Source organism: Diplotaxodon limnothrissa, linkage group LG6, assembly GCF_057381915.1.
Source record: "Diplotaxodon limnothrissa isolate DT_005_m linkage group LG6, D_limnothrissa_male_GT1.1, whole genome shotgun sequence".
Taxonomy (NCBI): domain Eukaryota; kingdom Metazoa; phylum Chordata; class Actinopteri; order Cichliformes; family Cichlidae; genus Diplotaxodon; species Diplotaxodon limnothrissa.
This window is the reverse complement of record NC_140601.1, coordinates 24,496,289-24,515,865: the sequence shown is the minus strand read 5'-3', so window position 1 is coordinate 24,515,865 and position 19,577 is coordinate 24,496,289. Positions and strand designations below refer to the sequence as shown.

At 41.4% G+C, this 19,577-nt stretch overlaps 1 protein-coding gene across 1 annotated transcript in view; it reads left to right on the top strand.

The window, feature by feature from the left end:
- The window catches only part of zcchc7 (zinc finger, CCHC domain containing 7), a 51,677-nt gene that overhangs the window by 14,171 nt on the left and 17,929 nt on the right, over nt 1–19,577 (top strand). Inside the window, exons 4-6 of the mRNA XM_085356998.1 lie at nt 15,567–15,616; nt 16,471–16,608; nt 16,696–16,866. Of these exons, the coding sequence (XP_085213124.1) occupies nt 15,567–15,616; nt 16,471–16,608; nt 16,696–16,866 (359 nt within the window). The remainder of the gene's footprint in view (nt 1–15,566; nt 15,617–16,470; nt 16,609–16,695; nt 16,867–19,577) is intronic.

Below are 19,577 nucleotides of genomic sequence, written 5' to 3'. Positions count from 1 at the left end.
GGAACGGGGTTTGAGGGATATGTATTAATATTAATACGTTTTTGGGCTGAGGAACAGGAGGAAGAGGACTGAGCGATGGAAGGGTGAGGGGGGGCGTAAAGGCAGTCATGGATCCACAAAATCACCCCTTCTCCTCTCGCTTCATTTTTAGCCCTGGTTCACCTCTACTACTTCTCAGAGCTCCGGCACCAGCAAAGAGGGGAGCTGTCTGTTTTGAAATCATAAGTTCAGTTTAACAGTCAACAGGATAAGAGGGAGAACCCCAAACACACAAATACACCTCATTTAGGGTTTGTACACTTGCTTCGGTATGCAAAGGGTTGCCTAATAATAGCAAGCCAATGTTTTTCACAAGGTCCCAGAGGGGGTGTGGGTGTGGGTGTGTGTGTGTGTGTGTGTGTGTGTGTGTGTGTGTGTGTGTGAGAGAGATTCTTGGCAGTGTACCACACAGACACACCACACAAGTGTGCCTGTTTAGCAGTTTCCTCTCCAGAGGCTCCTGGCAGTGTGTATGTGGCCATTCCAAGGCTTCTCCCCATGTCTCTTAATTAAGGCACTCCTCAGACAGAGACCAGCTGGGCCTGGTCTGGCCTAGCTGGCACTCACTAATTTCAGTCAGTCCAACCCTTCCCTCATCTTCTTTGCTTTTTTGTTTCTTTCCTACTCACCTTTTCTCTTCTGCAGATTTCTTTGGCCTTTGTTTCCCTCATTGATTGACTTGTACGTTCTTGGATTGCTGCATATCGATGGAAGTGCCCTCTGCATGTTTATAACATATGTAAGCTTAACTAGTTGACCTTTCCATCACACCTGCCTTCAATAAAGCACTAATTAGGAGTCCCATTAGTATCTGAGAGTCTGCTAGTTAATCGGCCCTTAAATACCAGGATATAGGTGTTAAGGAACACGTTAAATGCTTAAGCAGTCGTCATGAGGGGGGGAATACCATGAGAAAATAGAAAAAAAAATATCAGTGTTTATTCTGTGTGGGATAAAATAAATGTAAAGGGAAAAAGCTCTCTAAATCTAAGAAATTATCCAGTCATTTTCTTCCTTTTAAATTTTTTTTTTTTTGTAGTTCGTGGCCGATGTTCTCAGACACACTGAAACATTGTGTATTTAACTGGCAGGATATGTCATGCCTCTTTGGTCACATCTCTTTTGAAAGACTAAAATGGACTTGCATTCCTTATGCAAACAATGCAGAAAAATGGTCGCTGTCTCTAACTCAAATGTTGTGACCAACCAAGATTTCCATAACTTCATAAAGGCAACATAATATATCAACATGATCTACTACAGATGGCTACAGCAAGCGTATGCTAAGGACAAGCGTACATCCATATCACAATCTGCTTTTCTTCCCTTAACCCTTCAGCTCCACCCTCCTTCACTCCATCCATCTCATCTCTTTATTCCTCCACTCCCATTCCCAACCATGCTTCCGTACAACAAGACCAAGCCCTGGTTACGGGGCTTGTTGCTATGCCAGGTTGCAGGCTTTTCCTGAGTTAATCCAGTTTCTATCCAGGATGTATTTTAGTGTTTTCACGGCTAGCAGTGGACACTATGTCCCGCAGTCTACATTCAGACTTCCTGTAAAGAGGTTTAATGTGTCTAAATGTGTGATTTATCAAATTTCCTCAATATTGTATGATTAACTCTCCTTGCACACATGTGTAACCGGTTTGTGTCTGTGAAGTTTAAGCCTTCGCCTGTGCGTGTGCTCCTGCACACACGCATGCCTGTGCATTTGCACACCTAGGCCGCCCCTTTATCCGGGGGATTATGGTTAAATGAAATGCTGAGATTCTGGCGGCGAGCGACCGATAAAGCCGAAGTCGGCGTTAGGAGAGAAAATTAATTATTGGGGATAAAATCAAGAGCGAAGGAGATAGTTACCGACTCGTTGGGGAGTTTAGTCATTGATATTTCGGCACAGGCTTCCAGACAACATGCAGAGTTCATCACACCCTTAATGTGATACTAGTTTTGTGTGTCTAAGTGTGTGTGGATGCACCTTCGAGCTGGGCTTTACAAACTTTTAAAGGTTTTGGTTGAGGATCAAAAAGCCTTTGGGTTTTAACGCAGCCGACATACTGATGTAGCTTTTTTCCCCCCCATTTTTCCCTGCGGATCAGCTGGAATGTCCTCGGGGTTTCCAGCAGCTCAAGGACTTTTATCCTTTGAGTATTCACATTTCACAGCATTCAGTCATTCTTGTCTCCATTAATGTAGGTTTTTCTCAGAGCAAGATTTAAACAATCTTAAATTAAGTTAAAATTTAAGTGGAGCTGATGCAAAAGTCACATTACTCTCTGCTTTAGTTGTTTCAGCCAACTGGTACAAGTAATCCTGCCAAAATTACACTTTAATCAAAGCCAGGCTTCTGAATTTCTCTGATTACTCAATTAAAAGATAATAACTGTCAAGAACAGCAAATAAAAAAAAAAAATAGTATGAAATCTAGATTGTAGAAGAACTTTGATTGTTAAGTTTCCCATCATGTTGCAGATTTAGAGGCACTTTAAAATAACTGATACCACTACTTTTTGTCTAGCTGGATGATAAAAGAAATCTTTCTCTAGCATTCACAGATTTTGGCTTTCATGAAGAATTTGTATTATTGTTTGTAATCAGAGGAAAGACATTAAACCTAATAAAAAGGAAAGAGAAATATCTAAAATACAGTGAAAAACTACACTTTCAATTCACATTTATAATACTGTGTTTTTATATTTTACAGATATGTTTTTTTTTTTATTTATTGGCAGCTCACCTTTATATCACCCTCTTCTCTTAAACAATCTGTGTTACCAGCCACTGTTTTCGGATCATGTAGACTTTCAAAGAGTTGGATTATTTTTATTTACTTTTTTAAGTCTTTGGTTCCAAGTGTTAAAAATCAGCTATGGACAAATACCCACCCTAAAGGACTTGATCTTTACAGATTAGTGTGTGTGTGTGTGTGTGTGTGTGTGTGTGTGTGTGTGTGCATGTGTGTGCTGTGTGCGTGCAGGTGAGCATTTTTTTTTTTTGTCCTCAGAGTGGAGACTGATCAATAGTAATTGGGTTGAGTGTATCAGGCCTGTTTCTGTCCTTTGTACTGTGGGCCTTTTGTAGATGGACACAGTGCCAGAAGAGAAAGGGGACAAGCGAGGGAAACGAAATAAAGGAGAAGAAAAAAGTGGGGGTAGACGGAAAGAAAATGGACAATGTTTGCAAGTCGACGAGCATGACCAACTCCATCAACTAAAACTGTGGAATTTGTTCAGTATCACATACTAATATATAAAAAAAAAAAAATCCAGAAAAACCCTTTCCTACCATTCTGTGTCTTCTGTCTTTCTATTCATTCACACTAGAGGCATAGAGAGTGTATGTAAGTGTGTGTGTGTGTGTAGGTTTCTAGAGCGGTGGGGATCTTTTAAAGAGGTGTGACAAAACACAGATGACTCGTTAAGTTGCATTAACGGGGGTCTCACTCCTTCCTCTCTTTCTCCCCATGGTTTACAAAATCAAGCACACTTCCAGAGTAGCTCTCCATCCTCATCCCTCACTCCTCTGTCTCTTTTATGACTTCCATAAAAGCAAGTGTGTTGAGTGAGCGTTGAAACTCCAGCGGTATTAGCAGGGAGGCATTAGGCATAAACTCTAAGGTATATTAAAGCAACGGCCCTGTTGTTCATATAAACACGCCAATTCAATTTAGCCTGCCCCATGGGGAATGGGATTTTCAGCTGCTTCTGAAAGAGGAAGAGGAGGAGGGGCAGGGGTTCTTGGAAGGAGGTAGCACGACTGGTGGATGAGGTAAGACGAGAAGAGGAGGTGGGATGAAGGGATCTTGGAGAGGTGCAGAAGGAAGAAGAGGGAATCGGGAGGGGGAGTGTGGTGACAAAAAAAAGAAATAAAGGTTTGGCACATGTGGAGATTAACATATTAGACTGGTGTGATAGCTAGTTGCTGGAATTCATTATTATTGCTGCATTAACTACTATGACGTAAGCGTGTGTGTGTGTGTGTGTGTGTGTGTGTGTGTGTGTGTGTGTGTGTGTGTGTGTGTGTGTGTGTCACTGACACATATACACACTTAGACTGGCAGGCATGGGGGCTGCCAGCATCTGTGGTGTCTGCACGCTTGGACAGAGCGTTATGTGGGAAACCCTACAGTTATATTATTCAATCCAAATTCAAATGGGCTTGTCAAGGAAGCTCCTGCTTTTTATTACCTGTCAGAAAAACCAAGGGATGGATGGAAAAGAGGGGAGCGAATTAAACGACAGTAAATAAGACCCCCCTATCTCTCTGCACTCGCCCCCCTGCCAGTCTGCCATTCCTCCATTCGCTGTATTTTGGAGAGACACACAGACACACTTGGAGATTTTGACAGCATGTTGTTGTTCAGCTCTATCTGTAGTTTACCTTAACCAGTCTAGTCTGTCAATCAGATGCTGGAAAATGTAATTATTTTGTTCATCACCGAGTCTGAAGCCAATATGGAATCAGCTTAGCCAGTCAATCGGGCTGATGGTAAAGGAAAGGGGCTCAGACATTTATTGAAACTCATCTGATGCCTTTTAGAGGTCTACAAATGAGGAATTATGGGAAAGTAAATAAAAGAGGGTGTGAGTTGAGATTGAGGTGGAGGGGATTTCTTAAGAATGACTTCTGCATGTGGGAAGTGAGGGCATGGTGTTTCCTCTCTTTGCACGCACACAGATCCTGAATAGCCTCCTCCCGTCTTGCCCCTTTCAGCCAGGCATAACCTCTGCCATCTGTCCGCCCCCTCCTCTTCCTATCTTCCTGTTTTTTCTTTTTTTCTCTCCTCCATTTCAGCCTCCTCCACCTCCTCTGCTCTTCCTCTTCTTTCAGCCCCCCTCCCACCTCAAGATGTTCATTTAGGGCCCTGTTTCTTAACCTATACTCTCTGGTGGCATTCACAAGATTGTGGAATATTAGTCACGTGTCAGGGGAGTATCCATGTATCTCTGATAAGAAGAGGAGGGAGGAGGACAGTGGCAGGGTGTTTGGGTCGTGTAAAGCCAAAAAATTTAAAAAAAGCCTGCTTTTTACATTTTCAACCACATCACATGAAATCAAAGGTCCTGTTTGTGTTGTGTTTTTTCATATTGCAAGTACTCAGTTCTATCATTGTTAATCAGAGTTTGAGTTTGCACCCCTTTGTCGGTTTTGGTTCTGATAATTCATTTCCCACTTTCAGTCTGTCTTTTATGTAGTTTAAAATAAAGAAAACTCAAGCTGTTTATTTGATATGGTTCCATAATTGTTAGTTTGACTCAATAAATAGCGAGAAGAATTGTATGGTTAAGTCATTTTTACTTTTTCAGACTAAACTATTGAACAGTGACAGACATCTAGAGGTCCAGTATGAGCCTGGAGATGCTATGTGATGGATCCTTAAAGTCTTAGGCCACAACCAGGCCATCCCTATATTTATGTATGTTGCAATATGTTGTTGACAGTTACTGATTTGTAGATCATTTGAGATCAAAAATAGGTCTTTTTAGTTTGAAATAGGTGATGTAGTTTTACTCCCTACTGCACCAGAATCTAACTTCTAACTTCTTCCTACCAGGTGCATAGGACAGCTGGTTGCAGCTATATTTGAGTGAAGTGATAAAAGAGCCATATTAGGCACTCCCTTTCTAATCCTCTATTGTTCTTTGTCTGTCCCCTGGTCCACAGAGGGGCTGCTCTAATTAAAGACTAATAATTGTATTGTTTTATAAAGTCTATAGGGACAAAGATTCTGCTCTTCAATCATTCACTCCCTCCAATGTACCCTGCCGATCGAGGGGCTATCTTGCTGGTTGAAGTCTACAACCACAGCAGTGACGGGCTGTTTTGGGTGTGTGTAAGAGAGGGAGGGCTGTGCGGCATACACTAGGAGGAGGAAGGAAAAAGCCAAATCTAAATTAAAACTTTAAAGCACTATTATTTAATTACCCTAAAGGCTGTGGATTTGAAGGATTGAAAGGGTTTCTTTGTTGGTGTGTGTGTGTGTGTGTGTGTGTGTGTGCGCGCTTCCACTTGCAAACGAACACACACACACACTGCTGTCCAGGATTATTTCTTTTTTTTTTCTTTTTTTTTAATTTGCCATTTCTTCTCAAAGTGTGTGTGAGTATTCATGTATGTGCTTGTATGTGCATGAGACCAGAGTGTAACCCCTTATTGGCTGCCCTCTGCTGTTGTCCCTCCTACACACACACACACACCCATCCATGCACACATGCTGAAGCGCCGGCAGATAAAAAGGCATTATGGTGAATTCCACTTAATGACAAATTTTTAATTTGGGGAACAGGGCCTGGTGAATGGAGCTTAATTACCGGGGCCAAAGATCCCTCGGAAAAATAACCCCCTCGACGTGCCCAACCTGCCCGATAATGGAGCGCTCCGCAGAATGGCTCAGATTAACCAACGCCGTTTATCAACCACCACCCCACCCCACCCACTCCCCCCCTTTCTGTATAATAACAAAAATAACAATCATGAAAATTCTATCTGCCTCCCAGCCCCCATCACCCCGCTTCTTCTCTTGCCTTTCCACCCTCCCGCCCACTGCCTGGCTCACTCCCGCAGGAGGAAATTCATCAAAATGAAATTGAGGTTGCAACTCACTGGTTTTATTAAAATATATTTGCCCCTCACAGACGATGCGTGTTGTGCCACAGAAGACAAAAGGGGCACCATGAATAATTTGGTCAGATATTTTTTTTTTGTGTAATGTTTTTGACATTTTGCGTCTGCTTACACAAGTACGACTTTAGCCATGAAATACTTGTTGACTATAGTCTGCTCTACCGCAACACTGATTTAGGGAAACTCCATCCTGATTTTTTTTTTTTTTTTTTTAACTTATGGGTAGCTTTAATGAAGCTGAATCTTTTTTTCATTCAGGCAATTATATAAGCACAAAGGATTAAACTTTAAAGTTGGAAAATTTTGGGATTTTGGAGTGTTGGTTGGGCACTGCCAACACTTTGCAATGTAGTCATTGTTTATTTACATGGCTTTACCATTTAGAGACGTAACTGTAAAGCTTCATTAAAAAATGTCAAACAATTAGTTAATGGGCAAAAAACATTTGACTGGCTTGTCAGACTTCAATCTTTTAATAAATCTGTTTGGTATGAAGCTTACATTTTTGTGAATACATATGCATTTGTTCCACTTATAGTGTCTATAAAAATACAGTTATTCAGAATAACTCTTCTAGACTGCTCCATCTCTTGATTTATGTGTTTTTGTTTGTTCTTAACAGCCAAAAAAAAAGTGCTGCTGTAGCTTTAAATCAGTCTATAATCTCCCAAGTTCACGGCTGTTAAAGTCCCAGACAATGATCTAATCCGATACTGAGACATGAACAAATCATTGTGATAGTAAGTGTTATGTAAAAAATATGAGTTGTAACTTCTTCTTTTTTTTTTTTTTATTGTCATGTAATGTGTCATCAGCACCAGCGATCCAAGCATATTTATGGCAGTTAAATGAGTCAATTTTCAATTCAGCCTCCTTTTTTGAATCATCGGTGACGATATGATGGTACAAGTCAGGACTGTGTCTTTAATAAGAGCCACTCTGGTTATCAGCAGATTGATGGAGATAATTTCTAGTTTGAATTGAAAATCTGCGCTAAAGAGGCAGCTAACGGATATTAAAAAGACACAGTGACTACGTGTCTCCTGTCAGTCCCGGACACGTTTTGGCTCAGTTTTGGATAACTCGAAAACACGTACACAGGCACACTGGGGGCACACAGCCTCGTTCACTTTTCTTGGCCTTCTCTGGTCCCCGTTGTTGTGTACCCTGATTGGACCATGTGGTTGCCATGCGGTTGCCAGGCCGCGCCCCTGCTGTGTGGTAATTGGTGTCTGTGGTGCTGCTGCGTGGCGATGGTACTTTGACTGACAGGTTTGGCCACCTGCCCTGCCCTGCCTGCCAACATGGCGTGGAAGAGGGTGAAGAGGAGGGGAGGAGGTGGCACAGGCTGGCAGGGGGTGAGCGCTCGATGTGTCACGGAGGAGGGGGTGGTGGATATATCAGATAATCAGACGGGCTGTGTTGAAATATGTGTTTGCTGAACATAAGGCAGATTCAACAGGGACCACGGTGATGGCATCCGTCTTCGGTTTTTCACCGAAATGGCAAAAAATTAGTGGAAAATCATTTTGGTTCTAGTTTTAAACATTGTCTTTGTAATTTCATCCTGTTTGATCAAAGTGAGGCTAATGAACGCTTTCTGGGCTGTTTTCCAGAATCTTGTAGCAGAAAGAAATAGTTTGACCACCCAAGCAGATGTGTAAAAAATCTGTCTCTTTGGCGTTTTTTAAAATCTGCTGCCTTTGATTATCTGGCCGAGGGTCAAAACCATTACAGTCGCTGGTTTCTTTAGGTTCTGTGGTCATGACCACAATTTTTGAAATAAAGCTAATATAACTTATAGTATTTGATATAATGTTCTCTTGAGTTACGCTTTGAGTCCATGATGTTTTTGGCAGTATGACATAAGACATGTCATACTGCCAAAAACATCATCACGAGCATGAAAGAAATATTTTATTTTTTAAAAGATATTTTTGTATTCCATTGTTTTTCTTATTAATTACACTAAAAATAAGAGTTTTCTATGCACTTCTGTGCTTTATCTTGCAAGTATATCAGTATGCCTCCTGGGCGGTGGTAAAGTGACAGAGTAGCACAGTTTGCCTTTGCCTGTTGAACTGACAGAAGGAATATGTGTAAAATTACAGGCACGTGTGGGTCAATTTTAAAGATCCGTATATGGACCAGGTGCGGCTCTCAGTTGATGACACCCATCTTTAACCTTTTTGACTTGCTGGTTTGCCACCATAGCATAGATGAAATTCACCCACAGACATATAAAGCAAACCCTCCTATGTGATTTTTTTTTTTACGGAGGCAGACAGACTTGATTCTCTTGAGGTAAAAACAAAGACACCCTAGTTGTTAAATAATGTAAATAAAGTCTAGAAATTAAACATCCTCATATGTTTCTCATAAAGATGGCAGTACTCAAAGCTTGAATCGTTTTCTACATAAGGAGTGAACAGGTGTCAGATTTAAATGTGCATATACAGTCTTATTGCTCTCATAACATTGATATTCATAAGTTGCTTTATATTGCCCAGTTAATACCAGGGAAAAGAACACAAACTGAAATATCCCCAAATATCTCTTATCTTGTAAACTATTATAAGCCTGAAATGAAACTTTGTTTGCCATGAGATTTTCTGTCTTGCCTTAAGAATCTAATCATGAAAAAAAGGTTTTCATAACCCTCAAGAATGTTTTTCTTTCATTCCAGACAGATTGCAGCAAATCCCTTTTGTAAATGATGCAAATATTTGCCACAGAGCATCAGCATTCACGTTTTTTCGGGCTCTAGGTATGTTTATATCCACATATATACATTGTTTTGTTTTTAATTTACAAAAAAGTATTTTACATATTGGCTGAGGTGATTCAAATCATTGAGGATAGTGCAGTTGTGAACAGTACTGTAAAAAAAAAACACAGCACAAATAATATCATTTTTACATCATGATGTCACAGCTGGTTTCAACTGGTAATGGCAAGAAAAGCACAACTTCATCAAACTTCAGTTTAACGAAATGACCTTGTCAGGAGTAGGCAGTACCCAAACTGGGAGTCTTATGGAGCGCCGCACCAATCAGTCCCAGATGCTTGTGTGGTCCTATGTGTAAATTAATTTCCTACTCTTGTTAGGCCAACATGTACACCACCAGGAACCTGAAAATACCTGAACTGAATCCAGTCACCATTCACATAATTATTACACTTGTGCTTTTGAGCCAAAACATCTCATGTGGCGTACCCTCTTCTTCTGCGCTGCGAGACTGGAGAATTGGTGCCACCAGCTGTTTATCTAAAAATGTTAGTGGGTGGAAACATTTGCGCTACATTTGGATGGAAACCACCTCTCTCTAACAGAGAGATAAGTAGAGATTGGAAAAAAGGAATTTGAAGTAAGTAGTGTGGTTGTACAGCTGTTTATCTACTCCCTACGTGCCAAACATCTGCACACTAGGGTTTATGACAATATGATTAAAATTTTCCAAAAGGCTACTGTCAGTCCAACAACTGTGAATTGTTTATTTATTCGTGGAGAGTTTTGAATACATACAGTTGCTAGCTTTGCTAGCAACATGCAGCTAGCTTTGCTAGCAACATGCAGCTAGCTTGGGTTTCAGGACAGCATGTTGGTTCAAAAATATGTCACAGTATGGAGTGAAGACATCGACTCTGATACTTTTCTTTCTGCGATGCTGGGTTTCCACAGCACTGTATCCGCTAGTCATAGTAATAAAAATCTCCGCCAATCTTCTGTTGTGTTTTACGGGCTTGGTCAGACTTTTCTCTCAAATTAAAGAGAGGAGTTAAAAATGTGGTGCTCTGTACATGTCTGTTGGACAGAAGGGAAGGCTGTAGGGCAAGGGTGATGTCACAAAGGAAACACTTTCTTGTACACACTCACACACACACACGCACACACTTAGAGCATGCACACTCCCACCCACCCTCACCATTGTCATGTATAGTGTTGCTAATCCAGCCCTGTCGCTTTGGTATCAAACATAACCTCCATTTTGGGAGGGGGTGGGGGGGGGGGGCAAGACCTCTTACACATTCCCTTTGTGGGTGTGGGTGTGTGTGTGTGTGCGTGCGTGCGTGTGTCTGTGTGTGAGACGGTGCCTGTGTGTGCGTGTGTATTAATGGGTCTGGTCAGCAGCTTGTATAATGGGCGGGCTGGCCTAGGATGCCTGTTTAAGTGTCGGGACAGGGAAAAAGACTGGGGTAAGGCAGATCCATTGAAGCCTTTGATGTTGCTGGGACAGAGGGGAGAACAGCTTGTATATGACACACACACACACACACACACACACACACACACACACACACACACACACACACACACACACACACACATTTTAGGAAACTGGTAACTGGTTAGAATTGCAGTTGATTGTGTCGTTGATGTTCTCAGTGCTGTCCTTGGTTTACCAGACTTAAACCATCCTGTCTGGGCCTCATCCCATGTGTGTGTGTGCACGTCACCCCAGGAGAGCTGGGTGTTCATGGTTCATTAGCCACATGTACACTTCCGTTCTGTTCTCACTGGTAGAAGAGACAGATTTAAAGCATTCACACACATACATCCCCCCCACCCCTTTTGTTTTGTTCTGCCGACTCTGATGAACAGGAACGCAGCCTCCTCCCCTCTCCTCCTCATCTTCTAGTAATCAGGGTACCTATGAGACAGACAGATAGCATCTGTTGCCTTCTCTCCCCTGATCAATCTCTCCCTCTGTTTCTCCCCCTCTTCCATGTCATTGTGTTGCATTTCCCGTGACGATGGAGTGATGAGATAATGTACGAGATGTCCTGCAGAATCTAAGTCTTTGGAACCCTCAGTAAACGCTGTCAGTGAGCTGCTTCAGAGAGTCATAGCAGATGACTTGAGCACCACTTGGTGCTCTTAACATTAAACAACCATTTCTCTCTTCAGGATATTTGGGTTTAGACCACTAAGATGGCTGTAAGGAATGCTTTGCCATTAGATCTGCTCAAATTGAACAGTTGGAGTCAACATGGCGGAGGCCTCTCTTGAGTGCGTTCAGCTGCTCGGTGATGTCGCTGCCATCTGCTTTTTGAGCTCCAGACTCCTTCAGATCTGCTGGGCCACGATGGAACGAGGGTTTGGTATTGAACAGGGCCTCAAGGTTGATTAGCATATTTTTACCCTGTGTACAGCCCCCCTCCTCCTTCTTTCCTCTCCTCTCCAGCACCCCTCCACCCATGTGTTTGATTCCTCGGCCGTGACAAAGAGCTTCACCCTTTATTTGGTGTGTTGTGTTGGTGAGGTGGGGGCATCGAGTTGGGGGCGTTGGGCTGGGGTGTGTGGATAGGGGGTTAGATTAAGGGAAAGCTTCCTGCTCTTTATTTGGGGAGTCCCCCCGGGAGGTGCTTTGGGAATGACTTTCGTTGAGTCACTAACGCCTGCTCACACACATGCACACACACACCACACACATGCACGCACCTTTCACCCCTGCCTTTTTTTCCCCCCATTGACTGCTGGATACCGGTGACACACATGCGTTCTTCATACAGAGGCCCCCCAGTATGCTCACACTTAGATCAGTACACCCCACCACCACCATCACACCCACCCTAAACTACTACAGTTTAATATAAGTTACTTCAAAGTGATGTGCATAGACAGAGACAATGTGATACAGCTTACATACATAATAAATGTAAATACTCAAAACCTGAAGTGAACATACAAAAGCAAACCAGAAGATTAAACAGTCATCTGTCGCTGTACTTTCCCCACCCCCAGCAGAGCTGAAATAGTTTTGTGGATTCATTGATTAACTGATAGAAACGCTATTCTGTGAAATTGATAAATTAGAATAAAAATGGTATCTTCTAGCTTTTTCAGGATGAGCCTTTATTTAGTTTTTTACTTGATGTCTTAAAAATTGTTTTATTCAGACAGTTTAATATTAGGCATTACTTTGGGCTTTGTCATTGTATTTATAGTTAAAACAGCTAACCAATGAATAAAGTTACTATATGGGGAAAATGTTTTTGTCCCCTTCTTGATTTAAATGTTTCAGACCATTAAACAAATTTTATTATTGGACAAAGATAACCTGAGTAAAATAAAATGCAGTTTTTGAATGATTATTTTATTTATTATGGGAAAGGAGCTATCTAAACCGCTATCTAAACCTACCTGGCCTTATCATAAAAAGTAATTGCCCACTTGCCAAATCACAAATTTAATGTGATTAACCACGCTTTTTGGAAAACTAGCCACGCTCAGGCCTGATCACTGCTAGATCTGTTGAATCAAAAAATCATTTAAATAGAATCTGTCTGACAAAGTGAAATAGGCTAAAATATGTTAAAAGCAACACATTATGGCATGATCTAAACTTAAAAACATCTGAAAAACAAAGTCATCGGCATCGATCATTCTGGAAAGGTTTACAGAGCCATTTCTGAGGTTTTGGGAGAACCACAGAGCCATTATCCACAAATGGGGAGAACATGGAACAGCGGCGAACTTTCCCCAGGGGTTTCCGGTGTTCCAAAATTACTCCAATAACACATCAACGACTCATCAAAAAGGTCACAAAAGAACCCAGAACAATATTTAAAGAACTACACGTCTCAGTTACCTCAGTTAAAGTCAAAGTTCACAATTCAATAATCACAAAGAGACTAAGAAAAGATGGCATACACTGGTGATTTGAGGACAAAACCAATGCTAACCAAAAAGAACACAAAGACTTGTCTCACATTTGTCTTACAGTCTTGGGGGTCATCAACATTTTGATGACCCCAACATTTTGAAGACTTTTGGGAAAGACTTTCTGCAGCTAAGCGGATGGCACAACATAGAAGAGCTAACTTGTAAGGCCAGGACTCCGCAATCTGTTCACACCTACAAGCCAGTGGACACTCTTTCAATGATGAGCATGTACACATCCTGGACAGGGAGGAACGCTGCGGGGAGACAAGGTGGCCGTTTATTTTAAAAGGAAAGACCATCTCTTAATTGAGAAGGAGGCCTACATCTTTCACAATCTTTCAGTGCTGTGATTGCAGCCATTACCCAACTCTGTGAATAATACTCATGGCCATTGATCAGTGTTCATTGATCAGTATTTGGCGATCTGTAGTCATGACAATTTATATATTAATGATCAAGAAACTGACCTGACAGCCCATTCTTTGTCAGTGGTGTTAGTTTCAGTCATTATGCAAATGTACCATTTATAAGGCTGGAGAAGCCTGCAGTCAGCTGAGACTGAAGAAGTCACTTGGATGCCTAACAAAACATTTCACCCTCTGAAAAGGCTACGTCCAGATGAACAGAATCAACTTTTTGGGAATCATCTATGATGGTGGATTATATCTGCTTAATTTAAGGAGAAAAAAAGCCCTAAAAAGGGAAACTGATGCATTATCATTCAATTTTAGCAGGCGTGTCAGTTCAGTTAATTAACTTTCTGATTTGCTTCTGCCTGCTACTTTCTCCATTTTCACCTGAGTTATTTCTTTTTCATCCTAAATTAACTTATTTCCGTTCACTTTGCTATACACCTTATAGACATTTGACCACTGCATCATGAATATATAGCAAGAAGATGCAATACAACATCTGTCTGTTGGGATAATTTTTCCTTTTAGAGATGATAGGTATAAGGTAATACCAACATCTTTACAGGTCGTTCTCCAAATTTATCAGCTATGGGAGGACCATCAGGTGATTTTGAGTCAAAATTTCAAGCTTACCTATGTGATGACATTAGGTTGCTTGCATTGGTTTTTTGTTTGCTTGTTTTTGTTTTTTTTTGGAGGTGAAGGTCGTGGCAGAAAGAAGCCCCATCCAAACAGCAGCCATTTTAATTTGTTTGACAGGGAAGAGAGGTGATAACCTCCCTCCGTAGCCGCTCACCCGGGGAGGAAAGGTGGGGGGGAAAGAGAGGTAGAAAACAACGAGAGAGAGCAAAAGCAAAGGAAGGGAGGGCTGAGCAGAATGGCGATAAGGGGCTGGATAGAGTCAGTAAAAGAAAGAACAAACGAGAGTGGTGAAAAAGGAGTGTGGAATATTTGATTATGGCTCAAGGCTGTATATTTGTATAAAAACTAAAGACTGTCAACCAGCAAATCGCAGGGGTCGACGGATGGGTGTGACTTTATGTGTGTGTGTGAAAACACGCCAGCTTGTGTGGGTCATTGCTTATCAGAACATAATTTATGCCGAATACACATGTCTGTGTGTTTCTGCGCGTATGTTTGTGTGTATGTTACGATTTCTGGATGTCAGTTACAGTTCTGTGGGCCTGAGGAGAATACAGCGGCCTCCCTCAGGGTGCTGTTAGTGCCACTCTCATACAGATGTGCTGGGCTGCGACTGTGTCAGTTTCTGTGTGTGTGTTTGCGTGTGCGTGTGTGCATGCATACCATTCTCTTACAGGAAACTAAAGTTATTCCTCAGGGTTTCCTGCTGGGGTGGGATCTAGACACTTGAATCTATCAGTTCTTATCAAATATTTGTTCCAATTGTTGTTTAATGTTACTGTGAGAAAAGATTTCAAAAACGATATTTTCCTCTTGTTTTTTTCTCACTCATTTGTCATATAAAGCCCCACGTTTGAATGCAGCTCTGATGTTCATCCATTGTAATTGCTTTTAGGCACTCTTAAAAACCATGGCTCACGACTTGTGTGTGTGAACATGTTATGCTTGGTAACTGCAATCCCTTTGTTATTCTAAAATTTGCAAATTGTAATTGTTCACTTACTTTCTTGTATTAAAGTGCTCATTACCCAGTAACTGATGAATTCATGTCAGGTTTTTTGTGTTGGTTTGTATTACATTCAGGAATAACTAATAAACCTTATAACAGAAAAATAAGAGCCTAGCATAGTCTTCTCCCTTAAATTTGTTTTAAAATGTATTTTCTTCTTCTCTTCCAGATGTTGATGCAGAAGGTGAAACTTGGTTGGTTTCAGACAAAGACAAGGAGGTGGGTGGCAATGAGCAGCTTTTTAGTGCTTTCTGTTTGTTGCCGCTTTGTTTTTGGTTTCTATCAATCAAAATCAACTATAAATAAACATAAAAGCTAGTATTTGCATTACATATAGTTTTAACTGTGTTATTTTATACTGAAATGATTATTAAGAGTTCTGGTAAAAAAAAAATCCTAATGCAAGTTCAACATGTAAAGCCAGCTCCATATGTATTATTAAATAACAACAGGCCCCACCTGGTCATGAAACTGCCTGCTCAGTCTGTTGTCCAATTATGTTTGAGCATCTGGGGCACTATGTATGAAAGTGAAAACAGTTAAAGTAATACTTCTGTAAAATCCCTTCAGTCCCATCTTGATTGTTTAGTGTGAAATTCCCGTGGTAGTGTACAGAGAAAAAAATGTGTGTTCGACCAACAACTTAGCGACTCAGTCGTAGCAAAAGTATTGAAATGGCCTCAAACATTTAAGCACTGAAGCTGACAGAATATCCTAGTTAGCCTAGTGTTGGTGACCTATTGCTTAATTTTAATAAAATGCAGCCACACAAACAGCTGACTCCAAATATATATTTATTAAATGTAAACATCAGTAAGTTAGACCCAGTAGCATGAGTTTTTTTCCTCATAGCTGCTAAAAAATATTGAGTTCATCTTGTAAAACTATTGATGCAGCTGCTTTGTCCTTGTGTAATTAACACCAACAACTGACAGAAAAGTGAATGATGAGGCTTTATCGACCAAACACCAAGCACTAAACCCTGTGGCTATATATCCTGTATGGCTACAGAGTTTCTTGATCCTTACACTAACACCGTGATGCCATTAATGCACTAAACTTGTGTTTTTCAGGCTCAAATCTATAACAAAAGAAAAGGTGTCAGGATAGCAGTGCAGCGGGTGTCGAACAGATACTATACTGATAAGAACGTCAACTGCCGAAACTGCAACAATTTTGGACATCTCTCCAAGAACTGTCCTGACCCTAAAGTCAGTCCTGATCACCACATAGTGGCTCATATAGCACTTTTATAAGTACATAAAGGTTCTAACCACGTTTTGTGTGTGTATGTGCAGAAGTTGCTGCCATGCTTTCTTTGTGGGACTCCAGGCCACCCAGCCCGTGACTGTCTCAAAAGGCACTGCAAAAACTGTGGCCTGCCAGGGCATCTTTATGATTCCTGCAGTGAGAATTCATACTGGAACAGACATTGTCATCGCTGCAACATGAAGGGACACTACCCTGACGTGAGTATTACACCCACTTTTATTTTACTTGAGAGTCAGACTTGCACTAGATGATCCAGAATTGTGGATATGCAAACATTATACGCATTTCAGAGTGTTGAACATTATATTCCCAAATCATGGGAGCTATGAGAATCCTTCATTTCTCTGAAGGTTTCCCATGACGATGGTGAATGTTGTTTCTGTTGGGCAATAACTCCTGGCGTTGTTAGTTGTAAAGCTGATATGTAGTTGAGGTGTTGGCTCTGTGCAGGTCAGTCAGGCTCTTCTAAACTAAAGTAATGTATTGCCCAGCTGAGACTGGAAAGGCCTTTCCCAAAAATCACTTTGCTGTGACTTTAATATTTTCTTCCACTGAAAGTAAGAGACCACAGAGCTCAAACACATGTACACTTATAGTTTTAACCAGAGAGCCAGTTTGACACAAAGAAGCTCAAACTGCATAACAGGACCAAACTGAACACATGCATGTACACATGCTTAAAGCTGAGGGAGGCAACATGTTTTGGGGTAAAATGCATATATGAAGAATTACTGTACACACAACTTCACTTTGCTCTATGATAAAACATGGGAACTGCCACAGATTGATACTGCGGCTTGGGCTTTTAATAAAAATTACTGCTGAACATAGAAATCAAAACCGCCTTCATCACAATAAATGTGGTTTGTTTTTCACTTTTTCTTTCCACTATCATCGTTTTTTCCACCTCTCACTCCCTCCCTCTTTCGCTTTCAGTAATAATGAGTGACCAGGGGTCAGCAAACGCTGCTGTTCACATTAATTGATACACTTCAGTAATTACAGCTTAGTTATGTCTCTGCCATGCTGCATATTCCAGCTATGGGCGCGTGCGTGCGTGTGTGTGCGCGTGTGTTGGCACTGAAGGGTGAATCTAATGACCATCAATGACAATTATCCCGCCGCAGTGTTCATTACCTTGGCCATTTACACTAATGCCACAGAATGGAAAACCCTGCAAGAAGTCAGTCTGTGTCTCTCCACCTCACACCCCACTCTTTCTCTCCCTCTCTCTCTCTCTCTCTCTCGCTGTCTCTCTCGCTGTCTCTCTCTCCTTCTCGCGCCCTGTCTCTCCGTCAGTCAGTCATGTACTGTGCTCTGTGTAATGGATGAGTAACCAGGTGAACACCAGAGGGAGAGTGTAGGCCAGGACACACATAACCCAATTTTTTCTTTTTCTCTTGCTCTCTCTCTGTCTCTCTTTCTCTCAATCTCTAAACCCATTCCTTTCAGCTCGTCATCCAGATCTTCAAATTGATCTCATTCTACTCTTTTGCATATTGTTTTCCAACAGCAAACAAAGGTGCAAAGTTGTGTGGCATTGTAATTACCTTTTTCTTGGAACGTATCACTTTTTTTCTCCTCTTTTCCTTACACTCACAAATTATACTGTATGTATTAGTGTCTGTGTTTGAGAGAGAAAGAGAGTCAAGTCTCAGTCCCCTGGGCCTTTCTGTGTCTCTCATTAAAGACAGACGGTTGATGGAGCGCGAGTGTGTCGCTCGCCTCGCCTGTCGCCCTCGACAACAACACACCACCCTGGCGGTCTGGAGGGAGAGAGCAAACGGGGGGGGGGGTTGAAGAAAAGAAAAGAGCTAGATGAGAGGTGGAGGAAGATGCAGCTGTTGAAATTCATATTTGTTCTTGTATGTATTCAAATCAGAACAGATCACATTAAGCCAGAAAAAGTACCTACTGTTCTCACAGGCTGCTGTTTCAAGGTCGGGATTTGAACCCACACTTGAGGTCAAATTAGTGACTTTTTAGTGGGATTGTAATTTATATATTTTACAAAATATGTTGAGGAACTTTGGTGTGACTGAACAGTGCTGTTTGCACAGAACAGGCTTGAATTTGTCTCCCTCATTCTGTCTCACACACTCTCTTGACTCAGTAGGTATGTAAGTAGATAAATCTTGTTGCCTGCGGCATTTTCAATTTCCCAGTGGGAAGTGGTGGCGGTTTGGAAAGGATGTTGGAACGCTTAAGGAACAGCGTGGAGAAGCCCCGGAGATAATGCTTTAGCCACACTGGGACAAAACGACTGACTGCTTTACTTACCGACTGACTGCAGAGAGACACATGGATAGAAAATAGTTACTGAGAAATCAAGGTGATCAGACTCTAGAGAGAGATGCAAGAAGAGACTTATGGTCTTAGACGGGCAAGCAAATGACTCCGTGGCCTGCCAGGAGTTTCCATTCAGCCTCTGAATTGTCTTTCTTGTCTTTTCTCTCACCAGTTAGACTTTCATACCTCTCCCTTGTGTTTTAAAAATCTGATGTTGATGTTTTCAAAATGTTTTGTCCTGATTTTGTGTGTACTGTCAGAGTCCAAGTAAACTGGTATAAATGCAGTTTGGTCCACAGGTTTTTGGACAGTTTATCTGTATTTTTTCCTCTCTACACCAACACAGTGGATTTTAAAAAATCAATATGTGACTGAAGTGTGAACTGCATTTATTCATAGTCCCAAATATTCAGTGGCTCAAAAATAATTGGACAATTGAGTGATAAACAAATTTAGGAGATAAAGAATATGGAGTTGATTCCAAATGTTGACCTTTAGTAGCTGTTAACTGGATACCTGAGGTCCAAGGTGCTGTCAGTGCAAGTGAAGGACGCAATCATTACGCACATACTTTAGGAGTGGTCAGGTCTACAACCTGGTTCAGTCTTGAAAAGAAGTT